Source organism: Mytilus edulis, chromosome 7 (genome assembly GCF_963676685.1).
Source record: "Mytilus edulis chromosome 7, xbMytEdul2.2, whole genome shotgun sequence".
Classification (NCBI taxonomy): Eukaryota; Metazoa; Mollusca; class Bivalvia; order Mytilida; family Mytilidae; genus Mytilus; species Mytilus edulis.
The window spans coordinates 3,562,605-3,588,621 of record NC_092350.1 but is presented as its reverse complement, the minus strand read 5'-3'; the positions used below and the strand labels follow the sequence as shown (position 1 = coordinate 3,588,621).

The window sequence follows — 26,017 nt, the reverse complement described above, 5'->3', positions numbered from 1 at the left end:
TGTTTTTCAATCTTGATAACATTTTCCTTATAGTGATCTTGAAATAGAATGTAGTCTATTGCGGACATGGCTTGACCACTTGGGTGTATGAAAGTAATTCCACATTCAACTGTTGAAAGTTTATGTTCTGACATAAAATTGGATATGGCTGTTTTTCGTTGAGAATTTGTTGAACTGTATATGTTTTCATTGAGATCTCCACCTATTATAATTTGATGAGAGTTTTTAAAGGTTTCGAAAATTTCATGAAGGTGGTCCAGACATTCATTGAGTTCAGTAAAATGGTTATTAGAGCTCCTACATGGCAGGTAGACAGATATTAATATAGTATTGGGATTACCTCTAATTTCCACACATTGTATTCTTTCATTCCCTAGCTGCATTGGAGTAATTATATCGTCTAATTCACGTTTCCAAAGGATAGCCACTCCTCCGTAACCTCGAGGCATATGACTTGGTGGAATGGGATCATTCATATCGACCGCTTTACCAGTTCCATTGAAGTTTTTATGCAGTTCTTGTAAAAGATGTATTTGACAATCAAAAAGCCAATGTTCCTGTATAAGCATTATATCAATCTTATTCTCAATCTCATGTATAAGAGGCACAGTAGTTAATATATTTTTACAGTTAAAATCTAAAACACTCAATATATCCTTCTCTTTTGTAGACTCACAATTATTACTGTTATCAATTGCAGATTTTGTATTAAAATCTAAAACATGGTGCATATTATTTACATTGCTGTGTTTATTTACAGTTGAACATTCATCAGATGAAGCATTAACTTGCTTTTCTTTTAAGCAGACAGTTATACAATTTTGTGCCTCTCTGGAATGAGGCTTTTCTGTACTAAAAAATGTTGCTGCTGCTCTTTTTGTGTATAAAATAAGGGTTGTCCTTGCCGATCGTCATGATACTGTTCTAGGTATTGATATACGTCATCATTATACACAGGTTTGATTCTTTTCTCAGAGACACATTTGTTTCTTATATCAGCACTTTGATTGGAAGAGGGGTAGCAAAGGTGATTATTTGGGTCTTGTGCTGGAATAATCTCAATAAGATTTGAGAGAACTGCGCATTTTCTTGATGCATACATTGAATAGTTGGTCTGATGGTAACCATGTTGCACATCATTCTGTCTATTATGACTGTTACTCATAGAACAATCAGGAGAGACGTTGTGGTTGGACCCACCATCGCTCCCCTGATGTCTATAAGCATTTTGATTCGATGGACCTGCACAGTTTCTTGGTTCCTGTGGAGTTGAATACTGATCATAAGTATGTGGTTGATATGTATAAATTTGTTCATCTTGGGAGCTATGACATTTGTCACTTGTAGGACAATCAGGAAAGACGTTGTGGTAAGGCCCACCATCGCTTCCCTGATGTCTATATACACTTTGATTAATATAGTCATTACGGTGGTATGGTTGGTTTGTTCCAAAGTCTTGATAATGAGAACTATAATTATAATTCCTTGTGGGATGATCAGGAGAGACGTTGTGGTAAGGCCCATCATCGCTTCCCTGATGTCTATACATATATTGATTATAATAGTCATTTTGATAGTATGGTTGGTGTAATTGTGTTCCTAAATCCTGATAATGAGAATTATAAGAAAAATTACTCGTAGGACGAACAGAAGAGACGTTGTGGTAAAGCCCACCATCGCTCCCCTGACGACCATGAGTATCTTGTGTTGAGTCATCAATATGGTGATATGTTTGATTCATATAAGGCCTGTGATTCTGGGAATTATATCTGTTATCACCTGAGGAACGATCGTGAGATAAATGGTGATTGCCATATGATTGTTGTATATTTGGTCCGTTACCCAATGGATTATAATCAGCTGCTGAAGAGGTAAGCTTCTTATTTTTGTCCATGCCCAGAAGTTGCGACAGTTCTTGATCCACTTTTGTCAAAACATATTTTGTTACCCTGTCTCTTATTCCTACCACAATGTCATCACTGCTGTTTTCCTCTTTCATCTTAATTTTACTATCAATAGCTTGATTTAATGTTCTAATTGTATGTTCCAATTCAATATTCTTACTTTCAGCCTTTAGTATTCTATCTAGAAGAGTGGTCTTTTCTGTTGCATTTTCATTTAAAATTGCCTCTTTTATTTTCAATTGCTCTTCCTTTTTCTTTAGTTTTTGTTCTATCTGCCTTATCTCTTTGGGAATGACAGTCTCCTGTTTGTTGCTGTCAGGCTCATTAGCTGTTTGGTTATTCTTATTTGCTTTTGATGAGGATATAGAGGATTTAACATTGGTAGGGTTGTTATAGAGATGTTCTTTACTTTTGTCATCTACATTAGTGAGGGTCTCTGTGGTATTGTCATGGCTCTTTTCAGGTTTTTCTTTCGAGATATTTAATGAAAGTTGATGATTGGCACCTATACATCCATAACAGGTTTCTGTGTTTTTGTCAATACATTTACTATGGAATGCATCATTACATATCATACATGTACACTCATCATCGAGAATGAAGTTACAAGAAGGGCAATTTTTGCCTGTTTCTTCACGGAGGAGAGATTCAGCAATAGAGATATGGTCATTAGAGATCACATTGTCTTCAAGAACATGTTGTTCTATGGCCAGAACATTATTCCTTATATGTAGATGTTTAGATATGGTACTTAGATCTGTATTTTGGATATCAAGTTTTTGGACTGTTTGGGGTGATGCATTGCATTCTAAAGTGTGTACCTCATTTTCCTTGTTACATGAACGGCAGGAATATGGATAATCCCCCTTTTCCAGTTTTGAGATATCCTCCTCTGATAGTCTTTCACATCTGTAATGAACCCAGTGCCCATTAATACATTGAACTGCTCTTGTTTTGCAGTTGCGCTTACATACATAGCATTTCTCTTCTGTACCTACAGTGGTACTCACATTGCTTGGAGTTTCTCTATCATCAGTCACATGATTTGGTACTGGCCAAGTTTGTAGAGCTTGTTTGAGTGTATGAGCAAGTTTTTTATTTAATATATGAATGTCAATACAGGAGTTATTAATTTTTGTATTATCCATAATATGTTGTAACTGTTGTAAATCTCTTTCTAATAGCATTTTGGTATTGCCACCATTGATAAGTAGGCTACATTTGGTTAAATATGCATTAATGGTATATCCTAACGATGGACTATCAAACACACGAAATATGTGTTGAGTTTCGTTACCAATTCTGTCTTTCATTGTTGTTTTATTGAAACTATCCAATTTAGTAACTGGGTTTTTGTAATATTGATCACAGGCATGTATAAATAGTTCGAATGAAATGGGGTCAAGCTGTATAGTTATACCTCCTTTTGTAAAGTTGTACGTGATTTCATTTCTATTTGTGCAATCAAGTTTCTTCTTTAGAGATTTCTTTAAATTCAAGACATAGCTTTGGTTGTATGCAGTAGCATCAGAATTTTTTGACGAGTTGTTTTGGTCATCATTGTGATGTTGCGGAACTGTTATACACAAATCCATGATTTGATAATATTGTTTAATTTAATAAAGAATCAAGCAACTTTATGTAGAATAATGAGCTGTTCCACGTATATATATTTATATATCAAATTCAACAGATGCTAAGTTACGTCCATACAGAGTCTGATATTAGAAATAAGACTACTAATTGTCAAACAATTTATAATAAATCAATACAAATAGGACGTTGTGGTAGGACCCACCATCGCCTATAAGTATAGATTCAGTAAATAATAATAGATTTATATTGTAGAATAAATATGAATACTGAATTATATTACACTACCTATTGCCAGCAATCAGTTCTAATCCTGTTTGAAATTTTTCGCAGCCAGACTTTTGAAAGGTTGATTTTCGGATGAATACCATCAATATATAAATTAAAGTTGTATAAATCTCTTGGTCGTTTGCGACTGTTTTTTGATTTACAGGCTACAGAATGATATATGTCAAGGGAGAAAGCTGGTGATCCTACATCAACTAAGTTGTTAAGCTGTCGAATTTGCTGATTAATTTCAATTATGTTGACAATTAATGAATCGTCCTGATTTTTAAATTGGTTTGGACTTGGGTGATCGTGAGATTTGTTCCACTCGAAAATTGAAAATATAGGAATTTCCAAAAATGTTAATTTACATATAGGATAAGCTGATAATAATTCTTTTATGTCTCTGAAATTATTTATGACAGTTTGTACCTCTTCTTCAGGGTTTGGTCTTAGAGAGACAAGTTTTGAGCTGCGATCATAAGAGGTAAGGTCACACGTTCCCAACCAAACATAAAGAGAAATGTTATCCAAGTGTCCAATTTTAGATGCTAAGTTGTTTTTTAGCCAGGCAAGACCCTGTGATGAAGTTTGGCCTGATTTATACCACCACTTAATGTTTTTTTCAAAAGCTGTAGTGCATTGATTTTCAAGATATCTTCCCTTGCTATCTGAAATAATCACAGGAGTCAATGATGCTGGACTTGTTGGGGGAATAAATTCCTTTTTCAAATATTTTTCTAGTTTATGTTCTGTCATCAGTATATACTATCAGTGAAAACAGAAGTTATACAATATAAGGGGTACACATGGACATTTATTCAAAAATTTAAAAAGTGCGCCATTTGCAAATGGCGGTCATCACAAAAAATAGTCCGACTTCAACAGTCAAATTCTATAATTTTATTGATAAAATCTAAAAAGAAATGATGATTAATCACTAAGAATTATATTATATTGAATAATTAAAGGTTTGGATTATAACAGGTGGGGCTTTAACTGCTTTTAAAGAACAAGACGGATTGCCTTCGCGGGGGGTAAATTACACGAGGTAAATTTGAAAAGGTATAAACTCGTCTAATGTTTTTTTAAATGTCAAATTTAAATCTGCGCCAATGATAAATGCGTGTAAATGTCACCAGATAATAACACATAAAGTTCTTTGAAGCTCTGAAATATGACTATAAACAGAATATTGATATTAGGTGATAATTGGATCATTAGTCTAAATAAACAATTCTTGTAAGTTGTTTGGAACAAGGATCTCTTATTGAATTTCCCAAGATGTTAGGCCTTCCTTCTGACATTCATGTTAAAATACATCAGAGAAAGATTGAATGTGTTTGCTTATGTGGGAAGCCTGATTTATACGAAAATATGATAGGGTGCGAAGCAAAAAGAGGAAGAGTTACATGTAGCAAATGGAGTCATCAAACGTGCGCAGGGGTTACCAGTGATTGGTTTTGTGATGAACATAGGCAGTGTATTTAACTTCATGAATATACAAACATTATATTAGAGTAAGAGTCAAGTTATATGTGATTAAAGTAGACTGTGAATAATATTGCATTTTAATGTTTTTTAGTTTTAGTGTACTTTTACAGTATGTAAACGCATTTTTCTAAAGGCAGATTTTTTTTATTCAATATTTTAATTAAGTATTTTTTAATACGCTATTATTCTAAAATATTAACACTTTTACAGTATGTGGAGTCACTCAGTTTTCTTTTTAATGAACAAAAATCATTTTTTAAGTATTTTTAAGAGGAATATTAATCTTGGATTAAACTTTTTTTTAGATTTGTATTATCATTTTGTTTTTATAAGCGTAATTACATGACAATTAATAAATTTGTTCTATAATATTTGTTTCAATTAGTGTTTTCATTGTTATTTATAATGTGATTTAATTGTGTATAATCATGTAATTATGTGTAACTGATAAAAAATCATTTTAAGCTAATCGTTAACATTAAATATTTTTATCACAAGTTGCTTTTGACTCTTCTTGAATAAAAATGCAAATATTTTATAAGCTATGTTGAATTAACTATATATATATCAAGGTTCATTCAGGACTTCATTTTTCATTCAACAGGTCCGACGTTTGTCACAAAGTGCAGGTTCCAGACTTGGGACACCACAAAAATTGTGACGGGGTTATTGTAGTTTAAAGACACCAAACCTTTTTTTCAATTATTTATTTCTATGGTATATCTCTTTGACTTATAAGTTTTGACATCCGAGTTTTGATTATTCTTTGGTATCTTCAATCTTTATCATATTAGTATCTTCTGTCAATAAAAATTAGAGAGATGTGGTGTGATACCAATGAGACAGATCTCTACAAGAGACCAAATGACATCGAACATGAAAAGTTATCAATCATATTTTTCGTCTACGTTTATAATTTTCGTTTTAAAATAATGTGGAATTTTAGGCTCATTCAGATTTTGAATTTTCCGTTCAGGTCCGAGTTTTGACACCCCAACAATATTTTTCACATATTTTTTTTCATATTATCATTATATTGATATTTTTGTGTCACAAAATCAAAAGTTGAAAGATATCCATTGAATATTAAAAAAGTTATTGTAGTTAGAATTAGTCCGACATAGATTTTCAGGTCCCTTCAGGTCTTTTCATTTCTCCGTTCAGGTCCAACTTTTGGCATCAAAAAATTGTTTTTTATTTAAATTTTTTAAATTTTAATGAAATATAAATATTTACAATAAATAAAATTCCAACTTGAAGAAATTCCATCCAATAATAAAAAAGTTATTGCAATGGGAATAATTTTAGTCGTATATTTTCAGGTCTTTTCAGGTCTTTTCAGGTCCACTTTCAGGTCTTTAGTGTAACCCAGAAAACTCTTCATAAATATTCGGTTACGCCCCTTCTTCATTTCCGGTTGGATGACATCAAAATGTTTATTTACAAAATTTTAGATATGTTTTAAAGAAAACCTTCATAATGTCTGCATTAGGTTTAGACATAAAAAAGAAGTTTAAATCTCTGATTGGAAAACAGGTACATTGTGTGTCATTCTCGATCATTCTCGTTTTAACCAGATGAATAGACTGTCCCTCATATGCATATGCCATAGCCTATGGGCCTGTAAATGTGTAAAATTTTTGGTTTTAGTTAGGTTTGTAGTCAGTTGATTATTGCTCTTTATGAGATTAAACTCCATACTGAAAAAAATGTGCACTGTGGAATGGTAGAATATCAATCCTCAATCTTGAGGCCTGTTGGCACGAATTGTCCCAATGTGTGGTTTTCCTCTCTGGTGCGGTTTTTCTCGACATATTTTCTTCTCTGTGCTTTAAATTTGGTATGCGCTGGTTAAGATTGGGATTGAGGAACAGCAGTATTAAAATTTGTCCGTTCTGTCAATCATGTCAATGTAATGTGCCACTGTTTGTAACTTGGCTTTTGTCTCTTCTGTGTTCTCGCCGTCCAGTCTTGTTAGCATAGTAGCTAAATTAAAGTTTCTGACCCCGACCTCTTTTGATATTTGGTGTAGCATATCTTCTCGTTCGTTTTCATAGCAGGGACACTCCAGAAGGAAATGTTGATGGGTTTCAGGTGCTCCACAGTTGCAAAACACTGTTGTTGGTTTGGCCTACTCGGTTTCTGTAGTAATTCAGTTCTGTATAGCCAGTTCTTAGTTGGGCGAATATACTGAAATGTCTTTTAGTTGGGAAATCATACATAATTGAGTGTTTTGTAGTTGGTATTTTTTCTTAAAGGTCCCTGTCTCTCTCAGATATTTCCCATCTTCTCTGCCATTTATTTCCTGTACTTTTATACGCTGCTTGTTTGACGTCCTGTAGTGTTATGACGTTATTTTCCGGTGGTAATTCTTTTGCTTCCTCTGCCGCTGTTTTTGCAAGGATGTCAGCCTCATCATTACCAGCTATGTTGTCATGTCCTGGTGTCCATGATACAATTACATTGAGTCCTTTTTGCCTAAGATGTTCAATATTTTCTTTTATTTCTCTTATTACGGAGATGTAGCTGTTTGGGGCCCAATTCAGTGTAAGTAATCCCATGGCGCTTTGACTGTCAGAGAAAATTTTGATTCTTTGTATTGCATGGTAAATGTTTTCTGTAATGCAGTATTTCTAGGACCATGAGAATTGCTATGAGTTCCACCAGAAGGATGGATCCTCTTTGTGCCACAGGTCTATGTAATCTGGCAGCAGGTTTAATGTGTTCAGCATAGATAATTGCACCTGCTCCACAGGGTCCTGGGTTCCCTAAGCATGATCCATCTGTAAACAATATTGCTTGTTCTTGTGTGTCGTCTCCCATGAGTTGGTTAATGGTTTCCTGGCAAAGTTCTTGTTGCTCATTTGTCCTCGATTTTGAGTTGCCTAGTCGACTCCAATATAGAGGTTTTGATTGAGTCATTTGAGTTTCTTCCAGTGTGTATGTAAACTCTGGTTCTATGAGACTGATGTTTATCTTTGTCTGTTTTTCCATTTCTGCTGCTTGGCTTAGTGCTTTGCCCATTGGTGTTGGATACTTGTCATATGGACCATAATTTGGTATTCGGCCTTTGGTTTCTTTTTGTATCCTTTTTTTATAAGTTCTAAAACTTTAACTTTTATTCTGTGGGTTGTGTTGGTGTTAGAATAGTATTAATGGAACAGTTGAGTTTTTCGAGAAAAAATTAATACATTTTGATTCACCGTTTACGTGACAGGAAACTTAACAGGAAACCAATCTTTATTTTCTTTATTTTGCACAATATATTTCAAAAGACATAAATGAACACCATTACTAGTGTTACTTGCTTCATGTTAATATTTAAAATCTATTTTCAATGTTAAATTAAAGTTTTTTTTAGACGCGACAGGAAACCATAAGAAACCGAAAGCACTTTTTTAGTTTTATTTTATTGCAAAATCTGCTTAAAATAATCTGAACAGTATACTTTTTCTTAAAATCCATCTTAAATGTAACATTATAAAACTCCTAAATATGTGCTTGTTTTGAAAACAATTAGTACAATTTATTCAGGAATTTCCATATTTCCTTCATTGATACAGGATACCATAATCGTTGTATCTTGATGTTTTAGTCAAAAAAATGTATTTATATTTGGTTTTGAAATTCCAGTTATATACAATTTATTCCAAATCATTGGCAATGTAAAATTCTTTAAATCCAGTAAAGAAAAAACTTTTAACTTGGAATTAGAATCTTTAAAATAGGCACCATGTGATATTTGTGACCTGTACACCATCTACATGGTTTCCACATTTTAACCTACTTTAGTGGGCTAAAATCAATAAAGTACTTCCTTTCAAGTCATGCATGGTAAAAGATTACTTTTCCTTTGACAAGTTTATTGCGTTTCTGAAAAGTGTTTGCAGAACATAATGACATAAATAAAAAAAAATAATTAAAAATTGTGACAAAGATACCAACTTTGTACATTCCAAGTGTAACGGTATATTAACATGTATTTTTTATTAAATTATCTTTATTCACCTAAAATATCCAGTAATATTTACTGCTGAAGCAAAATCAATCCAACGAACATCGGCACCATGATAAGAGACGTACTTTCGATTGAATTTTCCAAGGACCCTTTACATCGTTATTGGGAAACGAAGTGTGTTAAAATGTCGGTCAAATCTGAAATCGATTTTGTCAAGTCATTGGGCATTTATTTTCACACAAGATCGTATGTAACATTATGCACATAGGAAAAATAATAGACCCCCGGTGCAATCTCTTTGAAAATTGTATTTTCCTTTTTTAAACAAGACGAAACAAGTCTACAGATTATGTTTGCTAACATCCCGTTGGAAACAAAAACAATGTTTAGACCTAGTTTTTTGTATATCTGGCTGTAAGGGTGTGATCACATGTTAGTCACATGTTTCACCTATGACTGGAAATGATTAGAACTCAATGACAAAAACAATTTTAATAAATAACTTGACTTCTGTTTCGTGTGAAATGTAACGCATAATGATAACGTCCTTTTCTAACTTAATTATTACGAAGAACAAAACAAGAATGTAAATCATTTCTGATTTACCTGTTTGAACATCTCGCGAGAGTTCATATTTGCATATTGTTTGCAAAGAATTCTTTTGCAACAAAGCAGATTACACCATCTAAAATTTGCGTTACGAAATGGGAAACCAAAGTAACGACAGTGTTCTTACACCTGTTACAGAAATACTAATAGTTCTTGGTATTTTCTTCTCACTATTCTTATTGGTCGATGTTCTTTGTTATTTGAAAGCAAAAGTTACGAATTTGCGGGTGACGATTATCTATATATAAGTCAGCGTTATGCACTTAGGAAGCAAAAAGTAACGAGAGAAACGACACAAAAATACGGTTGTATAATCTTTGAATTTTGTTAATTTCAATTTTTTTTTTAGGGAAGAGTAGCATACACTTGTATGTTGATAAAAATATTGGCATCTTTAGATGTAGTTACAACTTTTCTTACAGTAATTCACAATTTCATCACTTTTCTATAGTTATAGGAAACGAGCCCAATAGCAAATTATGGTCCATATGCATCATGTTCTTCATACCTCACAAGTTGCTGTTTGATTGGTTCCTGTGCAGATTTGGATTTGATCTTTGCAATCTCTTTAATGGCTATTTGTTCTAGCCTCAGGTCTATTGGCATAACTCATGATTCTACTTCTGCTTCTCTGCCAGATGTTGTAGGCATATCCATGCATAGGATAAGTGCTTTTCTCTGTACTCTGTCAAGTTTTTCAGGTCTTTTGGTTCTGCTATTTGCCATACTCAGGCTTAACAAGACATGATGAAGGAACCTGTCATTGATGTTTTGTGGGGACATATCCTCATCTCATGAGATATACTAATGCTTATTTGTCTAGGTTTAAATGACACTACTTACAAACAGTTACCTGAATAATGATTGTAAAATTGAGAAAGGAAATGGTGAATATGTCAAAGCGACAACCACCCGACCATAGAGCAAACAACAGCCGTAGTCTTTTTCCTGATAGATTTATTTGTTTCAGGATTCATTTACATCTCCAGTTGAAGAACAAATAGATCGTGATTCTTTCCCTGGAGATTTGCCAGCAGTTACTAAATACAAGGTAAGTTGTTTAAGTAGGTTACTCTAACCCAGTTACTAAATACAAGGTAAATTGTTTAAGTACAGTATTTGGTGATGGTTATTCTTACCCAAATCAGTATGATATGTTTTATGAAAGGTAAAATGTTCTCTTAACTTTTCCCAAAATCAGTACTTGTGTAAAACTATGTGAAAACCTATTTTACTTGTTGGAGTCAGTGAATAGTAGAGTTTATTTAGTGTGACTGTGGTAAGGTTTTCGTGATCTCTTAATTTAGGTTGCTGGAATAAGTTAATAGCAGGACTACTTGATGGTAATAAACAGCAAACATTTTCTCATTTATTGGACCAATTCATTCAATTCAGTTTGCAATATTCAAGTCCGTTTCAACCAATTCAATTATAGTGTACTCTTATGAATAATTGTTGTTTGTTAAAAATAACTTGAGTACAAACTGAACAATCTTGATAAAAGATTGAATGTCTACCATGATTTAATCATTAGAAATTTAACTGCTGTGTGATTATGATTTTCAATTTATTAACTCAGTCTGAAATTTTAAGCAATTAAATTTAATTAGAGTGAGCAGAGTGAAAAAGATTGGCATGAAAGTGTGAATGATTGTGTTAAATTTTGTAATTCTCAAAAGGGCCCTGTGATTAGTAGGAAATAAAGCATTTGAATTTGAATTTATTGTCAGTTTTATTTTATTACAGCACACTGTACTTGCTAATCCTCATGAAGAGCAGGAGGTCTTGGAAGGCATAGAAAATATATACTACAGTCATACAGATACTAGCTTATATGAACTAGAGGTGAGATAAAAATAGAAAACTAGTATGATTTAAATTATATCTGGGATGTACATAGATGCAACAACAACCTAACAACATAATGCTGTAAATTCAAAAATGAAAACCTGTTTCCATGCATTTGTGATTGTGATTTTTGAAAAATGGAAAAAAATTACAGATTTATTGTGATTTCAGGAAATCTGCTTCAAGATAAATGGATCAGATATTAGAATGCAAGTTCTTATTTTTACAATACTCGTCAAGTCACATTTTTCACATTAATAAAAACCTTGCAATAATTTCTGAATTAACAGTAATAAAACAACATCAAAACCATAAACAAACTAACTTCAACAATAGACAAGTATTTAAATAATATGTCAAGCATTTTCTGCAGGCCACATGTTTTGACTAAAGTTGTGTTTTTTTAAAGTTATTTTATTAATAACATGTGTTCTGATTTAATAAACTATACCATAGGCTCTTAGGTCAAAGAGACCGTTATATGATAGAAATATGTCAAATACCACAAGTCAAGTAAAAGAAATGTGTGGGTTTTTTTTATATTTAGAAACTTCCAGAAGTATTAGATTTGCAGGATATAGATGCAGACAGAAACAGACTTAGAAAACAGCTCAATGTGGTATGTAAACTAATTAAAATGTATATTGTCTCCCCTTGTATATTATCTCCCCTTGTTAGTTACTTTTAATTAATAAAATAGTTTGCAGTAATGTTAGTGAGCACTCCTGCAGTATGTGCTGTATTTTAGTGAAGATTTTACATTTAAATAAAACCAGAGTATTAACTGGATGTGAAAAAAAGAACTGTACAAAAGATATTTTGACCTTAAGGGGAGATGATTATTTTTAATGGGATACTATTCATTTTGAAGGGAGTGGAGTATATTATTCAATATCAATTAAATGGGATATGTTAAGTATTTGAGATTCTTGTTCAAGTTTTTCATATTTCTAAATTTTCCTTGACATGTTAAAATATTACATCTTAAAAATATATACAACTAGAACACACCCGTGACATCGCGGGTCCGTGACTGAATTAAAGTATATAACTATGCGCAAGCCTTACTTTAGTATTAGTATTGTCATCTGATAAAATCATGCCGATTATAAGATCCACAGTTTTCTCTGCTTTCAAATCTTTCTGTTTGAACCCGTCGAAGTGGAACTTATCAATTATTGGTCATGACTAATACTAATTATTTGGAAAACAAAAGGTCCTGGAATGGAGTATTTTTTAATCAACAGCATTGTCCTATATTAGTTATAAATTAAGTTGAATTCTTTGATTCGCTATTTCACGTCACTCATGCCCGCTAACAAATTGAAAACTGTACCTATACCCTTTATTTTTAGTCCAGATTTTTAGTATTCGTATTGTTATCTTAGAAAGTCTTACTGATTAAAATACTACAAAAGGTAACAATTTGACAATTTAGTAGTGTCAACCCTGTGATTATGACCCGTGTATATAGCATATTAATCCTGCATACACTGTTTGGTGGTGCCCCTGTCAGATGCGGAACGTACAGATAAGGTAATAAGTAACAGGTGATTATACTATAGGTATCAGTATCGGACTCGACCCGGAACTTCTTAATTATTGGCAATATTAATTACGTGGAAAACAAAAGGGCCTGGAGTGGTGTAATTTTTAATCTACACCTTTGTACTATATAAGTTGTATATAAAGTTGAATTCTTTGATTTGTCGTTTTCACGTGATGACGGCTGACAAATTGGACCTCGTAATTTTAGTATTATAGATGTTACATCTCATTGTAGAGTCTAATAATGTTTACGGTTACATAAGGATTTCCTGCTAAATGATTCAGAAGTTCATCAGTTTGATGTTTTCTTTTTTAGGTATCAAAGAAAGTTTCTGACCTTGTCCTACAGAACCACCCTGCTTATGCTAGAGAATTACAAAGAGTTATGGAACTTGAGAAGACTCTTCAGTTAGCTAGTGTTATATGTGCCAATGGCAGAAGGTAAAATATATATGGTTTGACTGATTTTCCCTTGGTAGTTCTTAAATCTGGAAAATAGTTTGAGCAAAGAAAGTTAATACTCCTGAAGGGATGCTAGAATTTGACAAAGATACTAATTTAAAAGTATTTGCTAGATGTGAAAAAATAACCATACAAAGGATATTCATGATGTGACAGTTGAGGTACATGTGGTACTAATTGACTTGGTTTTCAATAAAACACAACTTTCTTATGGATTTGTATCCAGATGTATGAAAAAAAAATTCTTCAATGCTTGTAAATTATTACCCACAACAATAATAGAACCAACTGAATATTAAAGTCTGTAAGAGAATGGAACTAATTCACTTGATTCTGATTTTATTATGTTTATTAAAGGAAAAGAGATTTAACCAAAAATGGTGCATAATTGAATGATTGAAAAATAAAATATGTAGGAGAATTTTAGAGAAAAGTTGTTAATATTTATGTAGATTTAGCTTTTTTGTTTATTTATAGAAATCTGTCGGATGCCAGACAAGTATTTACATCTGCCAGTCTGAAGATGTTGGCCAACGTCAGAAAAAGGCAACAACTTACAGGTCTTCTAAAGTCACTCAGGACAATTAAAACTCTGGTAATCCTTTTGAATAGTAAATATAAAGATGCATACAAACATACACATAAAATTGAAAATGAAAAATGGGGAATGTGTCAAAGACACAACAACCCAACCATAGAGCAGACAACAGCAGAAGGTCATGTATAAACTTACTCATACTAGCCATTTAAAAAAAAAAGGACTGATATTTGGTTCGATGTAAATTTTAGATTATGGTTGCATTTTTTTTATTCATGTCTTGGCATTTGATTACAAGGCCCGCTCATTTCTTTACTCTGTTAAAGTAACAATTCAATTCTGCCTTTTAAACTTAGGAAACATATGTTTATACAATAGTTTTGAAATAAGTGAGTTATCTCCCCTGATATATATTTGATTGCTTTATGCATAGATTATTTCTGTAGTTTGCAAAGTGACATTTTACAATGGCTTATTGTTTTGGTATTTTTCCATCTACTGACTTCAGTTCTAAACACACTTTATACATAATTATGAATTATTCGTCAATTTTTATTTATTTTTAGCAAAGAACAGATCTGAGATTGAGGGAAATGTTAGAGGTTAGTAATTAGAAAAACAAAATCTCTGTGGAATAAATATTTTAATTTAATTTTGCGGGTGTCATCAACATATGAATTAAAGGGAATGTGGGGTATATGTTGAGATGATAAAAATGAGAAATAACAGATTGCATCTAAATAAAGGATGTTTTACTGTGAAATGAGTTGGAATATGATATCCAAACCTGATTTAGCTGATTATGAAATACTCAGTACCAATTCTGTTGGATACATAAAAAATATTTTCATAGAAATATGATTTGATGTTTCCCCAAAGTTTACATACAAGGTTATAGAAAATTAATACTTGTTGAACAATCAATCTGTGGTTCTCCTATATCCACAAAATCCAGGAAAACTGGTATCCAACAAATAATAATAAATGGTTTAATAATACTGTTATTATATTTTAGGAAGAAGATTACTGTGGTGCCATACAGTTGTGTCTGGAATGTCAGCAAGCAGCTAGTACTTATAGACATTTTAAATGTATCAGGTAAGAAACTCAGTTGTGTCTGTGGTGCCATATTGGAATGTTAAGAGATGTTTACTCTTTCAGTTTTGCTTGAATTGATACCAAACGTACATATAGGCCATTCTGTTCACTTCCCACTGATACTTCAGTGTGAACATTGATGAGAAAATATGGAATGAAATATTATCTGCTGATTTATTACTTGAATTTATTCAAAACAAAATGGTATCATGAACACGACATAAAGAAAATTCTAAAAGAGCAAGTTAAAAACAGATGAATTGTGTACATTCACTGTTATTTTTTGTAGATTAGGAAATTAAAAAGGGTTTAAACTGTAGTTGCATGAAGAAAAAGCATGTCGTTGAAAGTAAAACAGCATTATATATAACATTTATTTATAATTTCAGTGAACTAAATTCCAAGTTACAGGATACCTTAGTTATGATAGAGGAACAGTTAGATGTAGCTCTGTCTAAAACATGTAGTAATTTTGATGTCGTACATTATGAGAAAGTACAGAAAGCTTACAGACTCCTTAACAAAACTCAGGTAACTTACTAATAATACAGAGGATTCTTACAATGACCTTGGTGGTCTGGTCATTTCAGTAGAATTTAAGATGTTTGGTTTAACATCTAAAGAAGAATTGTCTTTTGTCATTCTTTAAAAAGGTTAGATAATGTAATGGTCAATACGTCTAAAACCTCTTCATAGTTGTAGTTATTTTTAGAATCTAATAGTTAACCTACATCAAACATAACACAGTGCTTTTCCATGTTAAAGAATGCACACTAATTAACAAAAAGAAAAAAGAAAATGGTAGGATAAGCAAGAAAAGAAAAATAAAAGTGAAGGCATGGTTGTAAATTAATCTGCATTTGATATTTGTAGATGAATGATTGATTGATAGCTAGGTGTCTAATGTTCTGCTGTAAATGTAACATACAAATTTATGACAATAATATGTTTATGTCATATTGCTTTGGTGTTTAATGGGCTATAATTCCTGGTAAACATATGCATAATGACAATTCATACTACCAAAACACATATATTAGTCTGATCATGTTAAAGCCTTTATGTCTGTCTGAAAAGAGTATATAGTGGCATAGCCACTGGAAAAGAAATTGTAAGCAGAGGTTGTGGAGGGAGAGGGGGAGGCAACAACCCCCATAAGCTGAACTATTATAGTGAAATTTTCAATGAAAAAAAAAGTTTTTTAAATAATTTCTTATCACATGCTACACTGGTGCTACTCCACTGGTACATGTATTAAAATGAAATGTGATAGTTGAGTGTTTGTAGTGATACTAAAATGACATGTTATAGTTGAGTGTTTGTAGTGATACTAAAATGACATGTTATAGTTGAGTGTTTGTAGTGATACTAAAATGACATGTTATAGTTGAGTGTTTTTAGTGATATTCATAAATGTGTAATTGATATATTGCCTAAGACATCACTCTTTGTGAACTAATTAAATGTTTGTTGCATGCACATGTAAATTTATTCCCTCAGCTCTACGAGTATACTTATATCCGAGTAACTCAAGTCAGTTTGCAAGTATGACCTCTGTATTTATAAACATGTGTTACATAGTTAATCTGAGTTGCTTTCACTCACATAACTGATATTAACTAATCAGAAATATCTATTCTGTTATACGACACTATCTACTCACATTCTTTGAGTTTTCTTCCGGTATAATACAGTGTATTCATATTCTTTGAGCTTTCCATATGGTATAATACAGTGTACTCACATACAATATGTTTTTCTGTATTCATACTTTCATATTTCATATGGTTTAATACAGTGTATTCACATATTATAAGTTTTGGTGTTATATAGTGCAGTGTATTCACATATTATAAGTTTTGGTGTTATATAGTGCAGTGTACTCACATATTTTGAGTTTTTGGTTTATTTGGTACAGTGTACTCACATAATTTGAGTTTCATGTTATATAGTACAGTGTACTCACATACTTTGAGTTTTTGTGTTATATAGTACAGAGTGCTAACCTTCTTTGAGTTTTCTTGTTTAATGGTATAGTTTACTGACATCTTTTTGATTTTCTTTACCTATAGTGTGAGATCCCAATAGTAGTAGTTGAATAGAGAAAAAATACTAGGGGTCTAGATATTTATGATGTAATACGCAAGCTGATCTATGAAATAATATGTTTTCCTTTAACATGTTTAATAAGAAGTCTTCATTATACTCTTATATCTATATCAAAACTTTTATACAGAGTTTGAATATTTGACTTCATAAATCTGAACAAATAGGAATATCTTCCTTACTACATCTAACTCAAAACTGATAATGTTTTACCATTCTACATACATCTATATATTCCTTTCTATAGAATATGTTAAGGAATATACAAATGAATTTCTATATATTTTAACTAACTTTTTTCACTATCATGAAAAAGAAATATAGTGTGTATCTTGACATTTAATATCACATGTATATTTATTGATGTGATCTGACAAAAGGTGATCAGTATGCTGTCTAATGTTGTAAATAATTAATAAGATTTTAAATTTTCTAGTGTAAAAAATTATCTGGCAAAGTAAGTAGGTGCTTATGGCATGTCTCTCAGCCATGTTTTCTAAATATAACTATTTTCCAGATGTATCTCAGCCATGTTTTCTAATTATAACTTAATTTCCCAGAAGTCTTTCTAAGATAACCTTTCTCCTTAAGATTACATTCTTATAGTTTTAAAATATAGATTTGAAATTCTTTGATCTTTATAAAGTGGAACTTTTAAGATAATGTTTATTTTTTGTAGGCATGCCTTCATTTTAGACATTTCAAGATTGTTGTTCAAAGTATAGCTATTGACAAAGGATTTTTATCTTTTCTCTGTATATAATCTCAGTTTGAATTGATTTTTATTCTGGTTTAATATACTTCTTTTATACTCTGTTTAGAGTTTACAACCTGCAAACATATAAGTAAATGCATTTTTGAATTTGATCAATTATAAACCAGAGGCCTCGCCATTATTATATAGAAACTGACCATCATGGTATCTTTTATATATCTATTTCCATTTAGTTTATACGCCCTCCCATATCCACCTATAAATATTTGAATATAAGGCATAACTATTCAAGAAAAGAAAATTACAAAATGTACTCTTTTTAAGTACTGATTAGAAAGTCAATTAATAAATAGAAATAATCTAGCATGCTCTTCATAAAAGACTGTGCTGGTTCTTATTGGTATTTTGTAAAGTATATTTGCATATAGTTTTGAAACTATGGCAATACAACAAGTAACTTCTGATACTGCAAACAGCTGGACATTAAAAAAAAGAAACAGAAAAAAATAACAATATTAGTAAGATTAAAAGTGCATTCTTATGATTAACCAATTAATTGACAATTTCATTATAAAAAATGCTTTCTTTTTTTATATATATATACATTTATACCTTGGCACTCATTTCCCCCATATTTGATCAAAAGAATTTATTGTATGTGTATAGGAATATTTTCCAGAAAGATCTTAAAGTATTTCGCTAAAAATGTGCATGATAAAAACTAGATGTATCAAATTAAAAAACTATGACAGTTAGGTGATTAGCTTCAAAGTAATTTTAAATCTACATTTAGAAATAACATATCAGGTTACAAAAAGGAATAAGTTGTAAACATGATCTGGTATTAAATTCAACTCTGAATTTCTTTTACAGACAGCCATGGACCAACTTCATATGCATTTTACCAGTGCTATACATAATACAGCCTTTACTATAGTGTTAGGCTATGTAGAACTGTGTTCAGGGACCACTAATTCTAACTTCCATAAGAGACAGTATACAGATTTATGTAAGGTAAAGTACCAGTATATAAGACTTTTTTTAGGATATAAATTTCAAAATGAAATATTTTCTTACTTTATTAATTAGTTTAGTCTCAGAAACTTGATCTTTACAATGTTAAAAGCTTTTGACCAATCTTTTCTTTTGGTTACAAGTATGTATGTGTCCCCAAAGATCATTCAAGGAAACAGTGTGAAAATGCCTTTTTTTCTTCCACAGAATGTAACTCAGGACAGTTTTACGCCATGTTTGATTGACTTATGCAAAGCATTATGGGAAGTGATGAAAAGTTATTTTAAGACAATGCAGTGGCATGAACAGAATGATATCAATGTACAAGATAAAGATGGTAGGTTTAATGGTTTCTACATAGATACACATGGTTCAATAAGTGGGTAGTGATTCATAGGTAAGAAGATATAAGAAGATGTGGTATGAGTGCCAATCAGACAACTCTCCATCCAAATCACAATTTATAAAAGTAAACCATCATAGGTCAAGGTACTGCCTTCAACACGGAGCCTTGATCCACACTGAAGACCAAGCTATAAAGAGCCGCTAAAATTACAAACCATAAGGTTCATAAAACAATTAGTCATTAATTGATAATATATTTAAATGAATTCACAGATGTTTATATTTGTTAGATGTGAAGGAGGACAAAATCAACTGAAATTCAGTTCAATGTAGAAAAGTCTGTTCTTGTTCTGTATATAAAAAAAGATGTGGTATGATTGTAAATGAGACAACTCTTCACAAGGTGTAATACCAGCATTTATTGTCCCCTATAGCTATTAGTCTTTGTTAAATTTTCACTTTTCAAAAAAAATGTGCAGAATGTATCTTTGTTCCAATTGAAAAAATATTTGTAATGAGTGAAGTTTTATCCTATCCATTACTATAGAAAAAAATCACATGACATTTCATTACATATAAGAAAATTACCATCACTGGATGTTAACCAATCAATTTTTCCCCTTATTTAACCTGTGTACAAGCTTTAGTAACCATGTAATCTCAAGTTTCCAAATTATTCTATAGTAACCCTAAATAAAAAAATAATGGTGCTTTGAAATACCCAAGATATATGTTTATGACCCAGAAATGTTTTACTGCAATAAAATGAAGGATTGATTATCTACAACAGTCAAATTCAAGGGAATTTTTTATTTTCAACCTGTTTTCATATGCAACCAGATGTAACGTACAATGATTTGATGGTATTACACCACAAGAGATCAAATGACTCAGAAATTAACAATGAGCATGTCTTAATGTACATGGAAAAAAGCCAAATAAGTCTTACTAGAGAAATGTATCTCTACATATTTCTTTCCTGCATTTAAAGTTAAATAGGGAAGTAGGAAGGTGGTTAAAATAGGATTGATAAACATGAACTGTGCCTCAAAACTGTCTTAAAATTGAAAATCACACTTGTAAATTTGGTTTGTCTAAAACTCTTTTCTAAAGTTTCCTTCAATCTTTGAATTTTATGTATTATGTAGAAACAGAGGAAGGAACAGAAGAAATAGCATTCAATAAGAAATACATCAAACAGAAACTGGACCATGGGCTGACCAGAATATGGATGGACGTCCAACAGAAGGTCAAACTATTTGTCCTTGGCACTGATCTGTCACATTTTAAATTAGAAGAGTTCATTAGAGTTTTAGATATCATTCATAGGTAAGCTAAAAAAAGATTTGTAATGAAGTTTTTAGCTCACCTGGCCCGAAGGGCCAAGTGAGCTTTTCTCATCACTTGGCGTCCGGCGTCCGTCGTCGTCGTCCGTCGTCCGTCGTCGTTAACTTTTACAAAAATCTTCTCCTCTGAAACTACTGGGCCAAATCAAACCAAACTTGGCCACAATCATCATTGGGGTATCTAGTTTAAAAAATGTGTGGCGTGACCCGGTCAACCGACCAAGATGGCCGCCATGGCTAAAAATAGAACATAGGGGTAAAATGCAGTTTTTGGCTTATAACTCAAAAACCAAAGCATTTAGAGCAAATCTGACATGGGGTAAAAATGTTTATCAGGTCAAGATCTATCTCCCCTGAAATTTTCAGATGAATCGGTCAATCGGTTGTTGGGTTGCTGCCCCTGAATTGGTAATTTTGAGGAAATTTTGCTGTTTTTGGTTATTATCTTGAATATTATTATAGATAGAGATAAACTGTAAACAGCAATAATGTTCAGCAAAGTACGATCTACAAATAAGTCAACATGACCAAAATGGTCAGTTGACCCGTTTAGGAGTTATTGCCCTTTATAGTCAATTTTTAACCATTTTTCGTTAATTAAAGTAATCTTTTACAAAAATCTTCTCCTCTGAAACTACTGGGCCAAATTAATCCAAACTTGGCCACAATCATCTTTGGGGTATCTAGTTTAAAAAATGTGTGGCGTGACCTGGTCAACCAACCAAGATGGCCGCCACGGCTAAAAATAGAACAAAGGGGTAAAATGCAGTTTTTGGCTTATAACTCAAAAACCAAAGCATTTTGAGGAAATCTGACGTGGGATAAAAATGTTTATCAGGTCAAGATCTATCTGCCCTGAAATTTTCAGATGAATCGGTCAATCGGTTGTTGGGTTGCTGCCCCTGAATTGGTAATTTTGAGGAAATTTTGCTGTTTTTGGTTATTATCTTGAATATTATTATAGATAGAGATAAACTGTAAACAGCAATAATGTTCAGCAAAGTAAGATCTACAAATAAGTCAAGATGACCAAAATGGTCAGTTGACCCGTTTAGGAGTTATTGCCCTTTATAGTCAATTTTTAACCATTTTTCGTAAATTAAAGTAATCTTTTACAAAAATCTTCTCCTCTGAAACTACTGGGCCAAATTAATCCAAACTTGGCCACAATCATCTTTGGGGTATCTTGTTTAAAAAATGTGTGGCGTGACCTGGTCAACCAACCAAGATGGCCGCCACCGCTAAAAATAGAACATAGGGGTAAAATGCAGTTTTTGGCTTATAACTCAAAACCAAAGCATTTTGAGGAAATCTGACATGGGATAAAAATGTTTATCAGGTCAAGATCTATCTGCCCTGAAATTTTCAGATGAATCGGTCAATCGGTTGTTGGGTTGCTGCCCCTGAATTGGTAATTTTGAGGAAATTTTGCTGTTTTTGGTTATTATCTTGAATACTATTATAGATAGAGATGAATTGTAAACAGCAATAATGTTCAGCAAAGGAAGATCTACAAATAAGTCAACATGATCAAAATGGTCAGTTGACCCCTTTAGGAGTTATTGCCCTTTATAGTCAATCTTTAACCATTTTTCATAAATCTAAGTAATCTTTTACAAAATCTCCACTGAAACTACTAGGCCACAATCATCTTTGGGGTATCTAGTTTGAAAAATGTGTCCGATGACCTGGCCATTCAACCAAGATGGCCGCCACGGCTAAAAATAGAACATAGGGGTAAAATGCAGTTTTTGGCTTATAACTATGAAACCAAAGCATCTAGAGCAAATCTGACAAGAAGTTTAATTGTTAATCAAGTCAATATCTATCTGCCCTGAATTTTTCTGATGAATTGGACAACTGGTTGTTGGGTTGCTGCCCTCCAATTGGTAATTTTTAAAGAAATTTTGCCGTTTTTGGTTATCTTGAATACTATTATAGATAGCGATAAACTGTAAACAGCAATAATGTTCAGCAAAGTAAGATCTACAAATAAGTCAACATGACCTAAATGGTCAATTGACCCCTTAAGGAGTTATTGCCCTTTATAGTCAATTTTTAACAATTTTCATTAATTTGGTAAATTTATGTAAATTTTTACCAAATATAGTTCTCTGTTACTAATGGGCAAAGTTCATTATAGATATAATTGTAAGAAGCAAAATCGTTCAGTAAAGTAAGAACTTCAAACACATCACCATCACCAAAATACAATTTTGTCATGAATCCATTTGTGTCCTTTGTTTAATATGCACATAGACCAAGGTGAGCGACACAGGCTCTTTAGAGCCTCTAGATACCTAATATGAAATTGTGTGTTAAACTTATATTTCATTTCCCCTTGTATAGTATTGTATATATGTGATCATAATGTCGTTTTGTTAATACAGGTAGAGGAAAAGTGATTTGAACCATTTGTAAACTTTGACAACAGAGTCACTAAGGCCTAAATTAATATATTGTTTGTTTCCCCAATCCTGACCCTGCCAAGCCAGGTGTAGGTAGGTACATTTAGGTAGGTAGGTAGGGAAATAATTTTATTTTTCCAAAAATCTTGAACAATATCGGTCAATCTGGCAAGCCAGAAAATTTGAAATGAATAAAATTATATTTGACTTAGTTTTGACAATAAATTTTATGAGTAGGACAATTTTTGCAGGGTCAATTGGGATTGGGGAAATACTGTTGGAATTTCTTTGGTTGGAAGGTTTCACTAAAAGAAAAAAACTTTATGGAAGAAAATTAACTCTATCCTAGCGTTAATATCAGCTACTTGAAAAACTTGCTCAGAATATAAAGATAAACAGATGTGGTATGATTGACAACGTGACAATTGTACACTAGAGAACAAATGACTTAGAACTATAGATCAACTTATGGCCTTCAACAATGAGCAAAACTGATACCACATAGTAAGCTATATAAATTGTTGTGTAGATAGTTGTTTTACAGTAACATCGGAAACATAATAACAAGTAATCCTTTTTCATATTTAATACGACACTTGAACATCAACATACGTATCAAGAATAATACAATGATAATTTGAAATTGCTTATATAGTCAAATATAAAACCGGTTGCATGAAATTCACATGAAGTGCCTGATAATTTTACAGTATAATACAATTACCGGAGTCAAAATCACAAAAGGACGGAGAAAATATCTAAAGACAATTAGCAGAGTAAAATACTATTTAGCGGAGAATAATAAATCCATAAAGTCCATAAATTTGAATAATAAAGTTTTCGCTATTCTCGACATAAATTAGCCTGATAATGAAAAAAAATATTTGTTTGGATTATATAATGGAAGGCAAATCTAACTAGTTTTCTGCTGTTTGGATGGCTTGTTGTCTCTTTGACGCATTCCCCATTTCTATTCTCAATTTTATTATGTATTTTCAGAATGATTGAGATTGGTGAAGAATTCTGTGGGAGCAAATCTGATGGCTTACAAGATTCTCTAAAACAGCAAAGTCTTAATTATTTTAAAAATCATCACAGGTAATAAACTTATCAATGTATCTAAGTAAGGATTTTTTATGCCCCCACCTTAGCGTAGGGGTATGAAATTCTACCCTTGTACGCCTGTCCGTCCCTTTGTGAGTACATATGTCTGGATAAGTTGTTTTCTGGTTTTGACTTAAGTTTGCATCAACTAAATGTTAAGGAAACCTATACAATATACTTATTACCACAAAATACAGTTCAAAGTTTAATTTTTGGTGGCATCACTTTAAAAAATTGAGAACAACACGTTTAATAATTTCAATGCGTCCGAAGCGCTTTTCTAGATTTACCTTCATCAGGAACACTCAAAGCCAAACATTTGAAATCCAAGATTAACTGTTCTAGAGTTATGTCCCTTTACAAATGGAAAAAAATTACTGAATTTTTCATTTCTGTTCTCTAACTCAACCAAAATTTATAGACAGTGCTTATAACCATAAAATGCAGAGTACAAAGGGCAGTGTCACTTTGAAACATTATATTATAGAAGGACATAAGCATTATCTGTGTTCGATGGACACGTTTCCTATTTATTTTTAAATTCATCATTTCACAAGAAATTCAAATTTGAATTAATGGCACCATAAAGGAGTTTGTGTATAATGCATGAATACATTCTAGATTACTATACATGAAGACTACACAAACAGGATTTTTTTGTAAAGTATCATTTAGTCCACATGGATTTTCCTTTTCTTTTCTCATTGTTTTTTTAGTTTGAGTCTATTTTAATATTGGTAATCTTTTGTTCAGATACAGAATGGATGAACTAAGAATGTTCTTGGAGAATGAAGGTTGGGAGCTTTGTCCAGTGAAAACTAATTTTACATACTCACGTTTGTTGGTAAGTTCATGTACTCAATAACTCACGTTTGTTGGTAAGTTTATGTACTCAATAACTCACGTCTGTTGGTAAGTTCATGTACTCAATAACTCACGTCTGTTGGTAAGTATATGCACTCAATAACTCACGTCTGTTGGTAAGTATATGTACTCAATAACTCACATCTGTTGGTAAGTATATGTACTCAATGACTCACGTCTGTTGGTAAGTATATGTACTTAATCAGAAAATCATAGTGTAAAAAAATTATTACTCAAATAAGTTTGGAAAACTGTCTATAAAAGCAATAGTTGATTTAAATTCTCATTGCCTTGAAGGATATAAAAGATAGTAACACCCCTGCTCTTGAAGTATAGTGGTTAACCTCTGTACATCTATGAAAAGTGTCATGTCTCTTCACCTCATAACGCATGAGTTCACACACAGTCTTGAGGGGGGGCGAGACCATTTTCGGGACGCCGGGATTGGCCGATTTTAGCAACGGGAAATTGGGATTGCCTTTTTTAAAGATCGGGAATTCGGGATAGAAAAACATCGGGATACGGGAAACCCACATTTTTAGCCATGGGAAATCGGGATTTTTTATGTTGAATTATAACGCGATTGACAAAAAACTGTACCTTGGACAGATAAAAGTGCCATTTTCATAATACTTCAATCAGAATCATCTAGAAACAGAGTAGATCCAGATCTTATTGTTATTATCTGCTCCTTTTTTTAAAGTACTAACCGTAGCCAGTGCCATATTTAATATCCACTGTACGTGAATGAAATGCTAACCAAAATTCATGATAAATGTCTAATCTCCTTGGTATT

The 26,017-nt window shown here is 32.2% G+C and overlaps 2 protein-coding genes across 4 annotated transcripts in view; one reads left to right on the top strand and one right to left on the bottom strand.

The window, feature by feature from the left end:
- Positions 1-811: 811 nt before the first annotated feature.
- Positions 812-4,523, bottom strand: LOC139482576 (uncharacterized protein MAL13P1.304-like). Its single transcript, XM_071266490.1, has 2 exons — positions 3,866-4,523; positions 812-3,480 (listed from the first exon to the last, which is right to left on the bottom strand). Exons 1-2 carry the CDS (start codon positions 4,521-4,523, stop codon positions 812-814), a joined length of 3,327 nt encoding a protein of 1,108 aa, XP_071122591.1.
- A 2,117-nt stretch (positions 4,524-6,640) lies between these two features.
- LOC139529750 (syndetin-like) overlaps positions 6,641-26,017 on the top strand; it is a 39,959-nt gene continuing 20,582 nt past the window's right edge. Inside the window, exons 1-15 of one of the 3 annotated variants that reach the window (XM_071325624.1) lie at positions 6,651-6,794; positions 10,796-10,876; positions 11,572-11,670; positions 12,221-12,292; positions 13,538-13,662; positions 14,161-14,278; positions 14,788-14,823; positions 15,237-15,319; positions 15,709-15,850; positions 17,862-17,882; positions 19,014-19,154; positions 19,362-19,491; positions 20,648-20,828; positions 24,253-24,351; positions 25,111-25,201. In XM_071325624.1, the coding sequence (XP_071181725.1) occupies positions 6,738-6,794; positions 10,796-10,876; positions 11,572-11,670; positions 12,221-12,292; positions 13,538-13,662; positions 14,161-14,278; positions 14,788-14,823; positions 15,237-15,319; positions 15,709-15,850; positions 17,862-17,882; positions 19,014-19,154; positions 19,362-19,491; positions 20,648-20,828; positions 24,253-24,351; positions 25,111-25,201 (1,476 nt within the window). In that variant the 5' untranslated portion in view covers positions 6,651-6,737. Of the gene's footprint in view, positions 6,795-10,795; positions 10,877-11,571; positions 11,671-12,220; positions 12,293-13,537; positions 13,663-14,160; positions 14,279-14,787; positions 14,824-15,236; positions 15,320-15,708; positions 15,851-16,819; positions 16,865-17,861; positions 17,883-19,013; positions 19,155-19,361; positions 19,492-20,647; positions 20,829-24,252; positions 24,352-25,110; positions 25,202-26,017 lie in introns of all 3 variants that reach the window. The other 2 variants (XM_071325623.1, XM_071325625.1) reach the window with 2 other exon arrangements.